The sequence below is a fragment of the Corvus cornix genome, chromosome 2 (assembly GCF_000738735.6).
Source record: "Corvus cornix cornix isolate S_Up_H32 chromosome 2, ASM73873v5, whole genome shotgun sequence".
Classification (NCBI taxonomy): domain Eukaryota; kingdom Metazoa; phylum Chordata; class Aves; order Passeriformes; family Corvidae; genus Corvus; species Corvus cornix.
Window position 1 is genome coordinate 97,140,125 of NC_046333.1, and position 14,616 is coordinate 97,154,740.

At 36.4% G+C, this 14,616-nt stretch overlaps 1 protein-coding gene and 1 long non-coding RNA gene across 2 annotated transcripts in view; both read left to right on the forward strand.

Moving 5' to 3' along the window:
* The window catches only part of RTTN (rotatin), a 79,558-nt gene extending 73,929 nt beyond the window's left edge, over positions 1-5,629 (forward strand). Inside the window, exons 46-49 of the mRNA XM_039549691.1 lie at positions 1,579-1,846; positions 3,084-3,187; positions 3,536-3,605; positions 5,167-5,629. Coding sequence (XP_039405625.1) covers positions 1,579-1,846; positions 3,084-3,187; positions 3,536-3,605; positions 5,167-5,249 — 525 coding nt within the window. The 3' untranslated portion in view covers positions 5,250-5,629. The remainder of the gene's footprint in view (positions 1-1,578; positions 1,847-3,083; positions 3,188-3,535; positions 3,606-5,166) is intronic.
* A 1,722-nt stretch (positions 5,630-7,351) lies between these two features.
* Positions 7,352-8,883, forward strand: LOC109144202. Its single transcript, XR_002044802.2, has 4 exons — positions 7,352-7,393; positions 7,901-7,983; positions 8,250-8,306; positions 8,797-8,883. It is a non-coding gene; the product is annotated as an uncharacterized LOC109144202 (long non-coding RNA).
* Positions 8,884-14,616: the final 5,733 nt, after the last annotated feature.

Here is a 14,616-nt window from a genome sequence, read left to right on the forward strand (position 1 = left end):
AATCACTAGTGGACCATGAAAGTGAGTATGCTGTAGAGCAAATAGCTGCACATGAATGAACAAGAAATTAAACATTGTATAAATCATTAGGTGTGCTGTGTGAAACATAACCTTTATAAAAGTTTTAGGAAGATGTCAGTAATTGGATGTTAGATAAAAATCTATTCTTATTACACAACTGTATGTAATGTCTTTTCCTTTTTATATTTTGTATATAGAATGATCCTTACTCTGTTTTATCACATGTTCTTTGAAAAATCTATTTCCCTTAAACTTTGATCATTTAAATAAATTCGAACCTTAAGGAAAGAAGTCAGACCATGTAGAAAGTCAACTGTAGTGTGATGTGATGAGCTAACACAACAGAAATTATAAAAAGTGTGTTTGTTTCTATCATATTTTATAGTAATTTAATAATTGCAACAATTTCTTTTGATCTCCATTAATAATGTTCTGTTCTTGGATCTAATTACCCATTAGAAATGCAGGGGAAAAATAGATCTTTTTGTGCTGCTAATTATGTAAAACCTGGTCATACCGTTACAAAGTGTCTAATACTCAAACTTTTTGATAGAAACAAAGAGTTTGAGATCTCTTCTGTAGTAGCTGTTATATTCTGTGAATTGTTTTTGCTTTTAGTCTCTTCAGAGTTGCACTCTAGTGTGATAGTACTTAGTCTTCCTTCTCTGTCTTGGGCTCCGCTTTCATAAGTGTAAGCAATGCTGAATAACCAATTCCCTCTGTGAAAATTAAATTACCAATATTATACTCGCTTGAAGAAAACTACAGTGAGTTTGTTTGCTGGGTTGCTTGCTTTCAACCAGATGCTTGTATATGTTGTCAAGATTCGGTGAGGCTGGGAATATTTAGTCAAGGACTTTTTCATCAGAGGAATTTATGTTAGAACATCTCCTTCTTGCAACAGGGAGATAGATTTTCACCTTCTCGGAGCCTTCTTAAAGTGGAGGCAAACCCTGAGATAGTGTATGTCATATCAATGCACATTTTTTTTTCTTCAAAGCTTACAAAAATAGAGGACATTCCTCTGGCTGTCAGTGAAGGGAGGAGTGGTGCTGTAGGAAACTCCTCCTTTCTTTTTATTTTTATGAGTCACTTCCAACTCGAGACATTCTATGATACCTTTAACATTTGCTAATATAATGCAATACTAAATATGGAATCAAGAATACATTATCTAAGTAGTGCATTGATTCACTTAAAATGTTCCTAGCTTATTTTTGGGTAGAAACACTAAGTGTAAAGCAAAAAGCTTATGTGGTGGGGGGAATCATCCTTTAAAGAAATATATTGTGTTGGATCAACTTCTGTGTATCTACACTGCATAAATTATTATAGAAGAAAATGTATGTTACCATATTAACTTTATAACCAAGCAGTAGATTCTATTTCATATGTAATTTTTTTCAAAAATCCTTGAATAATAATGGGTTGCCTGTAATATGTAAATTAAACAGTAGTACTAGTGTTTGGTCAAGTATGTAGGTTGGAAGGTCAAGCAATAGTGAACAAGCCATGGAATCCTATAAATTCTAAAACCCTTTTTCTTCCTTCTAACAGAGTAACTTCCTGCAGAACTTTTTATCTCTTTCATTACCAAAAGGAAGTAATAAAAATTCTAGTAATGTGTCTACTCTCTGGCTAAAGCTGCTACTGAACATATCTTTTGGAGAAGATGGACAACAGATGGTCATGAAGATAAATGGGTTTTTAGACCAGATCATTGAAATGTGTAAATACAAGCACAAGAGCAGCCAACATCTAGCACTTCTTATTCTACATAACATATGTTTTAGTCCAGCTAATAAACCAAAGATATTAGGTAATGGTAAGTATCTGAAGGGTATATTGTTCTCTTAGAATATTGTTGCTTCCAGAAGACTATATTTTCATGGCAGCTCGGGTTACTGACCAAGAACTCAGTGTTGTTTTTTAGAAGAGCATTTTTATAAAAATTATTTTTTTAGAAGTAATTACAGAACACATATTTTGGCAGAGAGACAATTACAATAATACATAATAAAAAGAAAAGCAAAGAAATAGTTCTAAAAAGAAAATCAAGATTCATTGTTAGGCAGATCATTTGGATATAGCAAGACTTTATGAATGAAAGGATTTTTGCAGTTTTCTCAAATAGTTAATTTTTCAGGGAGGATTGAAGGATTTTTTGTGTCAGTCAGTTTCAAATAACTGAAGTTCCTATCTTCGAGCTGGACAAAATGTTATTAGCTTGTGCAAATCATGAATGTTGAGACAAACTGTTCTATGTCCTGTCATGTGCAGAAAATGTTTACAATAATGATAAAGTTATGTCATGGCATATATATTTAATATAACAATGTGCTCAGAACTTTTTTCATGGTTGTTTGTAGAAGGCATGTTTCTTTCCCCCATTTAATTGCAGAGAGAATGCTCCTGTTTTTGTTATAAGTTCTCAGCAGGTTTTCCATAGTGTCCATGCTTTTTATTTTTCCTAAGATGTGGATTTACTGCCTTAATTAAATATACATTATTCAGTTACATAATCTATGAATTTTTGTTGTGAAGTGAACAAGCAAAGTTGAAGAGTCTGGCTTCAGAGCAATGCTAGAAAATTAAGGCACCTACAGTGGGGTGGCAAATATTTCTCATTGGTTGCAAATCATCTGCATAATAAGTATGAAGGAAAATAGAAACATCTTAATATCCATCGTGATGTGGCTCTAATTGTGGCTAGTGGGAGTTGTAAAACAGTTTCACAGCTTACTCAGTCCCTAAGCATAGCTGATGGCTATACATAATGTTCATATTTTATTACTGGTGGCTTAACTTTTTTGCATTACTTGTTTTTGTTTTGCTATATTGTTTTTAACACTTCTTTCAAAGTACTGTGCTGATTTTATGAGCATATTGAAATTTAATTGATAATAAAGCTTTTGTAATTCCTCTGCCATACCCGTACTTGTCATAAAAATAAGTGTACTCCAAGCATCAATCTACTGAGGCATGTAAATATATTTACATTGCTCTTGATTATATTTTCTAGATGCATTTGGTTTCATTTTTTTTTTTATTTGTCTCATTAGATCAAGCAATTGCAGTACTGTCTGCCTGTTTGGAAAGTAACAGTCCTGCTGTTCAGAGAATAGGAGCAGCTTCGCTTTGGGCTTTGCTTCACAACTATCAAAAGGTTAGTATTTGAGAAATCTGTGAAAGAACTGTAATGTTATACTTTTATGCTGTAAACAATACAGTAATCTCTAAGTAAATAATAATAAAGTTTACAGTAGTCATTCTGGTCTATTTTAATTGCATAGCTGCTGAGGCTGGGAGATTAAACAACATGGTAAAGAAGCAGCTTGTCCTTTGTCATTTGTGACTAATATAAAAGTCTGTATGATGATACAGTCATGTTAATTCTAAAAATTCCTGTGTCTCGTGCTCTGATGACTTACTGTGATTTTCTAAACTTTGGTGTTGAAGTGTGATCATGTGGGGAAGAAAGCTCATTGTGTTTTGTGTGTTTGTGTGTGTACAGGCAAAAGTGACTTTGAAGAATCCATCCATAAGGAGAAGAATAGATGAGGCTTATTCTTTAGTGAAGAAAAGTAGGTATTACTTCTACCTAATGCCAATTCTTTATTTTTCCATCATTAAATGATTTCAATTTATATCATTACAGTAAGTTTTTGTTGTGCTACAAGTTTTTGAAAGGATATTTTTGTCTCTAAAATCACAGTTAGCAATATGGTTTATGGTTAGGCACCTTATAAATACAGGTGGAGAAAAATGCCTTAAGTAAAGACCTTAGGTAATTGCCAAGGTTAGTTTTGAAGCATAGGTCTGATCATGCTTGCAACAAAAATCCTTCTTTTCACAGTACAGTTCTGTGAATCTTTAAGTCTAAAGTTAGCGATAAGAAAAATTCTTTTAGCGTTGACTTTGCTTACCCATGCTCAGCCTCAGAGCTACGTAGAGAAGGTATCAGAACAGAGCATTGTTACAACATTGAAATACTGTGCCATGAGTTAGTGACATTCTGAGAGCTTGAGATTTTTGCTCAAATAACTGAACATAACTTGTTTGAATAGCTTCAGTACAATAGGTTCAGCTGAAGAACATTTAGCATTAAAGGTGTTCAGACACTGGTCTATAGCTGGAGTTTCAGTAGTTAATAATGGGTCACATCAAGTTAGTCTAATCTTGACAGGACGTGATAATGACTCATTTTAAGGTAAGGAACTTTCATAATAATTAAATTGTTCTATAGATATACTCAAATAGGTTTATTGATTGAGGGGGTTATAATACCAGGTTTCCATAGTATTTGCATAACAGATTTGCCACAAATTTTGTCTACATTGACCATTGTTGGTATCCTAATAAGGAGGAGATGTATTTTTAATAGAACATCTCATGATAATTTTTCCTGTGTTGTCACCCAAATCCATTACTTTTGTGAATGTACTGTCATTTCAAACTCAGCCTATACTAAATCAATCATTAAACATAACAATACAACATTTCATATACTGATAATAAATAGATAAGTTTGTATTTCTCTTTATAGCAGAAGTACCACTGGTCAGAGACTTTTCAAAATACCATGTTGAATCAACAAGGTAGAAATATGCACCTTTTACATACTAGCACCTTGTAACATTAATCGCCATTTATTTGTGTACTGCTATAGAACATGAAGTCCCAGCCAGAACTATTGATTTTTAATTCAATAAACACATATCAAAGTATGGAGTATAAAAGATTTATGCAACTGTAATTGTTACATTTTACAATTGTGTAATATGTCATCAATATTGTCATTAATATATTCCTGCATTAAGGTTCTCAACTAGTCTGTGCTTGTAAAGCTTTGATCACTTAACAGTGATAATTGGCTAAAATGGTATATTGTTCTTCTGAGTACACGTGGGGGAATTTTTCGACATGGCTATTGTTATTTTACATTTCCTGCTTTGTCCTACCCAAGGAAAAAACCAAAACAGAATTTGCAACATAAAGTAGTAATATCTAATTTGCTACTCATTAATACAGAGGTTAAGGCCGTAAACCAGCATGCATTCTTCCAAGGCATTTGATGCAATCTTTGGTAATTTTATATTAAGAATCAACTAGAAATTCAAATCTTGGGATTCTTTTTCCTTTCAGGTTCTCCCCAGCCAGAAGAAAATGAACTACATGCCTACCATGTAAAATGCTTAGAGAATATAGTGCAGCTTCTTGATTGTTAATGGTCATCAGTCAACTTCTCATGTTGAAATCGAACAGCTTGTTCAGTGAGAGCCTGAAACTTGAAGAAAGCACTTCGATTCACAGATCTGTGGCAGCAGCCTATCTGCTGTGGAAGAAATTTATGAAGCCTTTGAGGAAGGAGTTCATGACTTTGAACCAAAGAAATTGCGCTATATGTGGTTCAAACTATTTGTACTGTAATCCCAATGGGAAATTATAATTATGCTACTATGTAAAGTATGTACACAGAAGAAGGAATGTACAGGGGAAAAGATTTGAAAAATAAGTAATTTTCTTAAATTATGCATTGAAATTGTTATTGTAAAGTATTAGAATTTCTGGTTTGGATTGTTCTTAATAAAGGGGTTTTTAACTGAGATCAGCATTTGCTGTGAGTGAAGTGGAATTTTTAAGATTGCAGGTGGGCACAGTGTATGCTCAGATTCAAGAACTGAAAATGTTGGCAGTTGTGGTGCGTTACACATATTAAATGCAGCAGGGTGTATGTTGTAGTTTTGAAGATTTTAGTTCAAATTGCTGCATGTTTTTTAAGACGCTAACGATTGAAAAAGAGCTCTCAATTGCTGATATTAGAGGTGACAGTTATGTTAACATAGTTTATTCAGGATATGGGGTCTGTGCATCCATTTTAGTTACGTTGCAACAATGTAGAAAATATTTAAGTCAAAGCTGTTGGTTTCTAAACACTTTGAATCTTTAGCTTGGGGCAAATTCCTCCCCTCCCTCCCCCACCAAATATTATCTGGGCCTGTGTTTTCTTTGAACAAGCACTGCTACTATGTAACTATTGTTCTTAGTTTTGTAGTATTCTATGCTGAAAGGGTAAAGATACATTGGTGTCTGAGCAGGGCAGTTTTTCTCACCGTGTGCTTCTGGAGTACCTAACAGGGTGTTTTAATTTCCCTCAACACATAAAGCTTTTATTTTGTGTCAGAGTCACATAGAAGTGAGCTAATTCAAAGCAAAACCTGAATAACATCTCTAAGAATTATAGCAAGGCCATGTCTACCTGTAATTAGTCTTTTCTTCTTAACCAGGTGATGAAAGTATTTTCTGCTGACAGAGGGGATTTTGGTTTATTTGTTTAGCAATGCTTATAAATTATGTGTGACTTGATATAATGCAGCTGACCGTAAGTGTAATGCTTATGGCTGAGTTAAGTCATTACTAGAAATGTAATTATTGGTTGATCTCCCACCCCTCCACGAAACAAAGAGCAAGTATGGACCACCAAAGCTTGATCCTTTTCCACTTTTTATGTTGTGTAATTACTGTATTTTGCAAAGTGGTTGTTAAATGCTGTCATTCTCATCCCATGGTATTTGTTGCCGAACACTCAGCTGCAGGGCAGGAGACAGCTCTGCAAGTCAGCATTTGCTGACTGGGCTTGATGGGGAGGTCTCTTTCCCTTGGGCTACCAAATGCTGAGTCTCTTCAGAGACTTATGTTTCAGAATACTCACCCCAATGATCTTTCTGATAAATCAGTCACTAAGTCAAAATGCAGATTGTTTGCCATTTTTTCTGTTTCAGAGAGACAAAAAATGAGAGTGGTCAATGCCAAATGAATTCTAATGGAAGCAACCACTCCTGCAAGGATGGCAAGAGCTCCTTCAAAGCACAGAAATACACATGGATCTCATGAGGGGAATGAGGGCTGCAGAGTTGCATGACTTCATGACGTGTGTCCTGGGTTGCAGTGTATTCTATTACCATCCCCATCAGCTGTTGAAATCAGGTGGGGCAGTGTTTCCTTGCCTCCTCCCCCCAGACTATCTTTCTGTTAATTGCCCATCATTGTCCTGCCACCTGACTCAGAGATAACTCCCTCCGGACTATCTTCTGTTAATGAGCCTAATCAACACTTTGCCTCATGACTCATTACCCCATTGTGAGATGCTCCACCCAGAGGGAGGAACCAAGCATCCCATCGTGGATATAATCTGAGGCTGAACACCAGAGACACTGGCTTCCCACTGGATTTCCAGAGGACAGGAGCTACACAGCCACCATTGGACTTCCTGAGGAAGAGCAGACTGTTTTACTACAGGATCACTGCTTCAGAGGACTGCAGCCACCATTCTACCAGACTGCTACCACCACCCTGCCTAACAGGGTGTCAGGTTGTACCTTGACTCTGTCAGTTTGACAGTGTTTTCTTTTACCTTTTTTTTCCCTTTTTCTTTAATTTCCATTAAATTGTTATTCTGACTTGGTGCCTCCCACTGGTTTGTTTTCAAACTAGTACAATGTGCAAGTACAATACAATACGGCCACAGAAGATCTGGATGCTTGTTTTCTATTAAATATTTCTATTTTACTAACTGTACAAGTTCTTGAAGAAACTATTCATATTGAATAATCTGGGCAAATTGCTAATACATTTGTTGTTACAGTAAGCCTGAGTGCTGTGTTTATCCCAAAATGAGCTATTTTCTCAGTATTCTGCAACAATTTACAGTTGTGGGAAGCAATTGTAGTAATGTCATAAGTGAATACTTATGTTTGGTGTTGCTATTCTGGAAAATCAAAACAATTTTTAAACTCTAAGGACTAAAATCTATATTTACATTATGGAGAAGCTTTCCTCCTTCAAGATTAAGGAAAGGGCTTTATGTATTTATTTAAAGGACAGCACTTCCTTCCGTCACATTTTCCCTTGAAAACTGGGGACATACAGTGGCTGCATCCTGCCTTCCTGCATGTTAACAAGGTGAGTTATAAAACGTAAATGACCCTGTATTTCCTGTTCACTGGCACTTAGACTAGCATAAATAGCCTCACAATAACCTTTAGTCTTAATAGCTTTCATGAAAAAAGATTTAAATATTTAGACCTCATTCACAGTTAATTTCAGAATTTTGGAGGTCAGTCCATCTTGAAGGATGGGGTGTTTGTCATGTCTGTGTTTTCAAAGAAAATTAAACCCTAAAATACCTTCAAATTCTAAGAGCTGTAAAATAATTTTTTACCCTACAGGGGAAAGTGCAATTAAAGTGGAGATGGATTTCCTGAATAAGCTACAGAATTTAAAAGGTAATATTCAACTTTCGTCTGGTTTCCCTAATAAAAGGCACAGCCATGCAAGCTAGGAGACTCTTGAAAATCCTTATCCAGGAGAATACAATTACCATTTGCACTAACTGCAGATATATCATGCTCTTACTTGGTTGCTTTATCTTTTATGATAAGCTTGTAATCAAGAAAGAAGTTATTAAATTCAAAAGAGGTAAGTGCATAAAATCCAGTAAAAATGAGGCTTTCAGATTCTTTTTTAAGATGGATGTGTCATCTAGTGCATGTTCAAAACTTTCACAGAAATAATTTTCACTTAAGTGGTATAAAATTGTAGATTAAGCTTAAATAATTTAGTTTTGATTGTGTGTGTTCATGCAAATATAGACATTTAGTCATGACTTACTGATGAAGTTTTCAAACCTTTGAGTAATAGATTTTCAAGCCTACTTGAAAATCCTCAGGAAAAATATTTCATTTATGAGAAAGGAACTATTTTTTGCTCTTCCAGCAATTTGGACTTATGGATTCTCCTCACTCAGCAACTACACAGCCCTGGATGGTGATTTTCATTGGTTCCCCTCCATACCAAACTTGGAAATTACAGCAATTACGGGCTTGTGGCAGCAGTACTGGCCAGACTGGGGAGGGGAGTTTTCTATACTGAGACTTCAGCCCATCTGTTTTGAAGGATTTCCCTTCACAGTAAATAGAAGCTACTGTGACAGCTTCTCAAATCTGCTTTTCCTTCAGAGAAATGTTTTAATGTCTTCTAGGGGAGAAACTGGTTAGCAGCCACACAAAGATTGCTTTCCACTGGGGTATCTGGGGGCACTCCACACTTCACTTGATTCTGGTTGCACAAAAAAAAAAAGTGATTCCTTCAACTCCAAGATGGCTTCTAAAGTAATCATTTACAGCTACATTGCTGAGACAGCAGTCGTGCTGCCTTTGCTGTAGGATAGAGAGGGAGTTGTGGTAAATACAAATTCACAACACTGCAGTCCTTGTAGGCTCCTCTCTTGGCTCCTGGGCTGCACTGTGGAAGATGTGCATTCTGCATTTATGATCTCATCATCATCATCTTTTTGTGATTACCTCACCTCCTTCAGGAATTCTGTGTGGTCTGTAAGCATTCCTAAGACCTGGTTAGGCTCCCTGTTTGGTAACCCATAAGGGTTTGACCCCATGATTTAGGGTCAGTCTGTGCCCTCTGGCCTCAGTTCCGGCTATTCTTGGGCACTCTTATATCTATAACTAGTGTTTTAGGTGCTGAACATTAGCAGTAGGGATTTTACAATTATGTTTGGTATTCAGGGCATGTTGCCCTCCACCTGTCCTCCAGCCCTATCTCAGCCACCGCAACCTTTAAAAAAAAAAAAAAAAAGAAAACCGAAATGGAAAAACTGGTTTCATTTTCACTGGAAGAGGAGAATTCTTACAGCACCTGCTTTCATGCATCCAAAATGGAGAGTGTCAGTCTGTGTTGAATTTACAGCAAACCTACATGCTTAGGTTCACAAATGTCCTCATTCTTCATAGACAAAACACATGGACCTGCTTTGCATGGTCAATCTGGATGTTATGTCATCATTCCAGCTTCTTGATTGCTTGCCAACAGGAATATAATATAAATTTGTACCTTTTTAGATCCCAGTCCTTAGCATTTGCTATGTCCATGTAAGTCTTTGCTGAGCCAGAACACAGGATGGCAATTCCCAGTGCTTCACGTACAGTAGTTAATACATGATTTATGTACTTTATGTATTTATGTGACTTGCAAATTTCCTCTGCTGTTGCACATCTTTCTTTAAAAAGTCAGCTTTAGTAATGCTTCCTAATTGAGACTATCTTCAGAATACTGACCTGGAGTTGAAATACAAATGAGATCAGCAGTAGCAGGGAATGCCTTTAAAATCAAATGTTCTCTCTCACCAAAATTTCCTTCACTAACCCTAAGTGGCAGTGCAGAGCTTTACAGTGACAGAACAGAACAGGAGATGGGGGTGATGTTCTCAGCCTGTGGCCCGGTATCTTAAACATACTGGGAGTTATAGAATCACCTGTGTCTGTGTTTTAGATCCAGGGAGTAATAAAATGTGTGTTATTAAGAACTTTCTAGCCAATCTAGATATGTCTGCTAACTGAGTTTAACAGCAAGGTAATAATAAGTCCTCAGTTTAATTTCCTGTGTTGTGCTGCATCACATGCTGCCACTGACTTCAGACACCAGTTAGTATCTGAACAAAAAAAAAAAAAACCAAAAGACCCAAAACAACGAACCCTGAAATAACTCTTTTGAGAGAACACAGTTGTCAACATCTAAGTGAGTTGAGAAAGATGCACTCAACTGGGGCAACGCCATTCAACATGCAGGTGTCAGCTTGCTCATGTTTATGCTCATCACATAAATACAAGCTTAAAGTCTTGTAGACAAGTTCAAAGTGATTGCACTTCAGAGGTGGATTTCACCATATCAGGATAAGGAAAATTGTCTTTCTTCTTGGTTTCTGTTCTTGGACTCTTTGTAACTGAGGGTTTGCAGAAGGACATTCTTGCATTGCTGTGGCAGCTGGAGAGTGACTCACTCCTTCTCAGCCAGAGCTTTTCTTGCCCATTGGGTTATTTTTCCAGAAAGATGTCCTGCACAGTTGAGTAAGAGTACCTGAATAAAAGCTTTTAGTTGCTTCCACTTAAAACTACTCTATCTGAACTTCAGAGCCTTCCTGAATCTTGAATTTGGTGAATGGGGGTTGGACTACATGATCTTCAGAAGTCTCTTCCAACCCTAACAATTCCATGAATCTGTGAATCCTATAGATCTACTAACAGGCTTTTTAGTGCCTATATGATTAAATGCTCTGCAGTTTCGAAGTTTTTCATAAATGTCAAATAACTGTGAAGTTTCAAGGGCTAAGACAAGCTGCTCCTGCAGGTAGCAGCAGTGTCACTGGCATTCTCATTTTTTCTGAAAGTTTTGGTGTGATTTTTCATCTGTTTCTGTAAATTAAGACATCAGGTTTTCATTAGTCCACAGCTCAGGAGACTGTTCCTTAGAACTTCTGGTGTTATTACTTCATGCCTGCAAGATGTACAGTTTTCAGCGTTAAAAATAAGTTTAAAAAAGGAATATTGAATTCACCTGCATGCTGATTTCTGACCTAATAACTGCTACTCTGGAGTGAAAAATCTTGCGTTGTCCAAAATTATTCTGCAATAATTAAAGGTTTGCAAAGCATCCCAGAAAAAAATATATATTAATACAACACAAGGAGTGGAGCCATACAGCAGGAGGTTGCCAGAAGCTGGCACAGCTTATGGGGAGTTTTTGGGGTTCTGTGTAGCTCTCAGGAGATTTATAGGAGAAAAATTCTCTCTGCTCACTTTGGGTGTTTGTTGACAGTAATTTGCCAGTGTAATCACATAATGACAGCAATCCTCCCTCTCCATTTTGAATAAAGCAAATTTTTTATACAGTTTTATAGGGCAATATGATTGAGGAGTCACAAAAATACCTTTAAATACTGTTTTTAAAGCTAACTTTCTTAGTGACAGGAAGTTGGCATCCTGTAAAAATAAAACGAGAAAAAAAATTGTAGCACGGCAATGGATTATAAGGATTTGTATTCTTCCATGAGTATTACTGAATCTCTCTGTGGTTAAACATGCATTTTAACATTGTGGGATTTCTCCAATATGCTTTTCAAAACATATTATGATGGAACAGTGAGCATGGAAAATTTTTTTTTATGGTTTAACAACAACTGATTTTGAGAAGGAAATGACCATAAAAATCAATAGAAAAATCTAATTTTCGGTGGTGTTGGACTAGGTCCCAGCAGGGGAAACATTATTGTATGGACAAATTCACTAGGGAATATAGCAGGAATTGAGGTCAAAATGTAATCACCCAGAACACAGCTCTTCGGGGCGGATTATTTTATTCTCTCTCTGAACTGAAATACCTTTTAATGGTAATAAATCTCCTTATCCTGTACTGGGAGTGTATTTGCGATGATGTATTAGAAGGAAGATCCTTGACAGCCTATGCACTTTTTCAAATGATTCTCGAAAATGTTCTGTGCTTTCTCTCCAACGTGCAGGAATAACTTTATTTTCAGTTAGCGATAAAATGGCCACTTGGAAGGAGTGGTAGGTGGTAAGTGCTAAAGGAGAATCCTGTGCTTCTCTTCTCTCTTGCCATCAGTGCATGTTATTGCTACATTCCAAAGGAGTTCATTTCTTCATACAGAAATGCCTGCTCCCCCACCAGAAGAAGTATAATCTGTGTTTTGGTGAAGTCATTGGAAATTCTTTCTTGGTAATGTTAAGATTTATTTAGTTTCATTTAATTTCAGTTCCTGGGATTTTCCTTGCATTTATCAGTACACCAACCATGGACAGCCTTTTTCATATGCAGCAGAAGGTCGTGTAAGTGTCGGAAATTTCTGTTAGCAGAAGTAATTAACACTGTCAAAATCTTTTCAGAAAAGCAAACTGAGAACTATTTAAGATGCTTTTAATGCTACCCATCCTGTACAAAGAATGACTAATATCAGAATGCCAGAAAATTGTATCTTGTTCTCAGAAGAATTTATTCACCACTTGATGAATTCATTCAGCAGCCATCTTCTGTATATTATTTTATATGTATATATTTGAAGCAATAGAATTCCTACTTAAATGAAAGGGGGACACATATGTATTTGTCTCAAGCCTGGTGAAAAATGTAGTTGATTGAGTTGTGTAAAAAAAAGTCCATAGAGACTGAGAAATAATGTCCAGGAAATACCATTTGCCATTATCTACAACAGAAACAACAAAAAACCAATACACAAAACTTTCAATCCCAGGAATCTAGGGACAAAATACAGCTACAACTTTGATTTTATGTTTTGAAAAATAATCAAACAAAATAGTAATTCTGTATAGCCACATTTCCCATTACAAAATAAATATAGCTTGTAATGGATACAAACACTGGTGTAACTAAGCTGTAAAATGCAATTTTGACCTTGGACCTCTTGATCCAGGATGTTAGTTTGAATAACCCAAAACCTGAAGTGTTGTGTGTGGCAGTCCATCGTGTTCATGAAGAGCCCTCTCCCATTAGATCTTTAGGCATTAACTGCCTGCTAAGTCAAGGTCTCTGGTTATTTCTGATCAACCTAAATTCAATCAACCAACTCTAAAATTATCCCAGCAAGGTTTACTTCAGATTATCTGTTTAAATTCTTGTCTGCCTAATGTATCAGATTATTCTGGTAAGCCTTTGAACACACACATCACTACCTTTTAAAAAAAATCTCTTTCACTTGAACAAAAGTAAAAAAATGCACTAAAACTAGACAAAATTGTATGAAAAGAAAGAACTGCAATTTTTCACTTTGAGTGGTTCAAAACCACAGAATCACAGAATCATTTAGGCTGGAAAATACCTGCAAATCATCAAGTCCAACCTCTGACTGATCACCACCCTGTCATCTAGACCATGGCAGTAAGTGCCACGTCCAGCCAATTCTTGAACACTTCCAGAGATGATCACTCCACCACCTCCCTGGGCAGTCTGTTCCAATGCTTAACAAGCTTTTCCATGAAGAAATTCTTCCTGATGTCCAACCCAAACCTCCCCTGGTGCAGTTTGAGGCCATGTCCTCTCATCTGTCACTAATTGCCTGGCAGAAGAGGCCGACTCCCACCTGGCCACAGCCTCCTTTCAGGCAGTTGTAGGGAGCGATACGGTATCCCTTGAGCCTCCTCTTCTCCAGGCTAAACAACCCCAGCCCCTCTGCCACTCCTTGTTTGGCTTAGTCTCTAAAAGTCGTATGTGTTGTGTTTAAAACTGACAGGGGCTTTCGCACATGATTTTGACTAAGGGGAGTTGAATTCAACCATCAAAATAAGAGCATAATATATCTGACTGATGGTAGGTTCAATATGTTAGGATAGTTATGATGGGATAGTTGATAAGCCTTTTTTGGGGCAGATATGCTACTTCACAGGCATTTCATGATTCCTATGGATCACACAGTTGAAAAAAAATCTGCCAGAGATCAATGCCTCTTGTTATGAACATATTAATGAAACAAAAGATCTATGCAGTCACAATAATTTAATTTAAAAGTTAAATCTGCTTAAAATAACTTGTGATGATTTTTCAAGGGGTACTCTGAAGCCCTATAGATGTAATTAAACTTTCAGCTTCTTAGAAATCGGTGAACAAAATTACCGGCTAAATTTTGGAAAATAAAGAAAAATCTCTGGTATTCCGTCTCAAACTGAAGACTAATTGAGAATATGACTCACCACAGCTTTATGTCAGTATAAATAT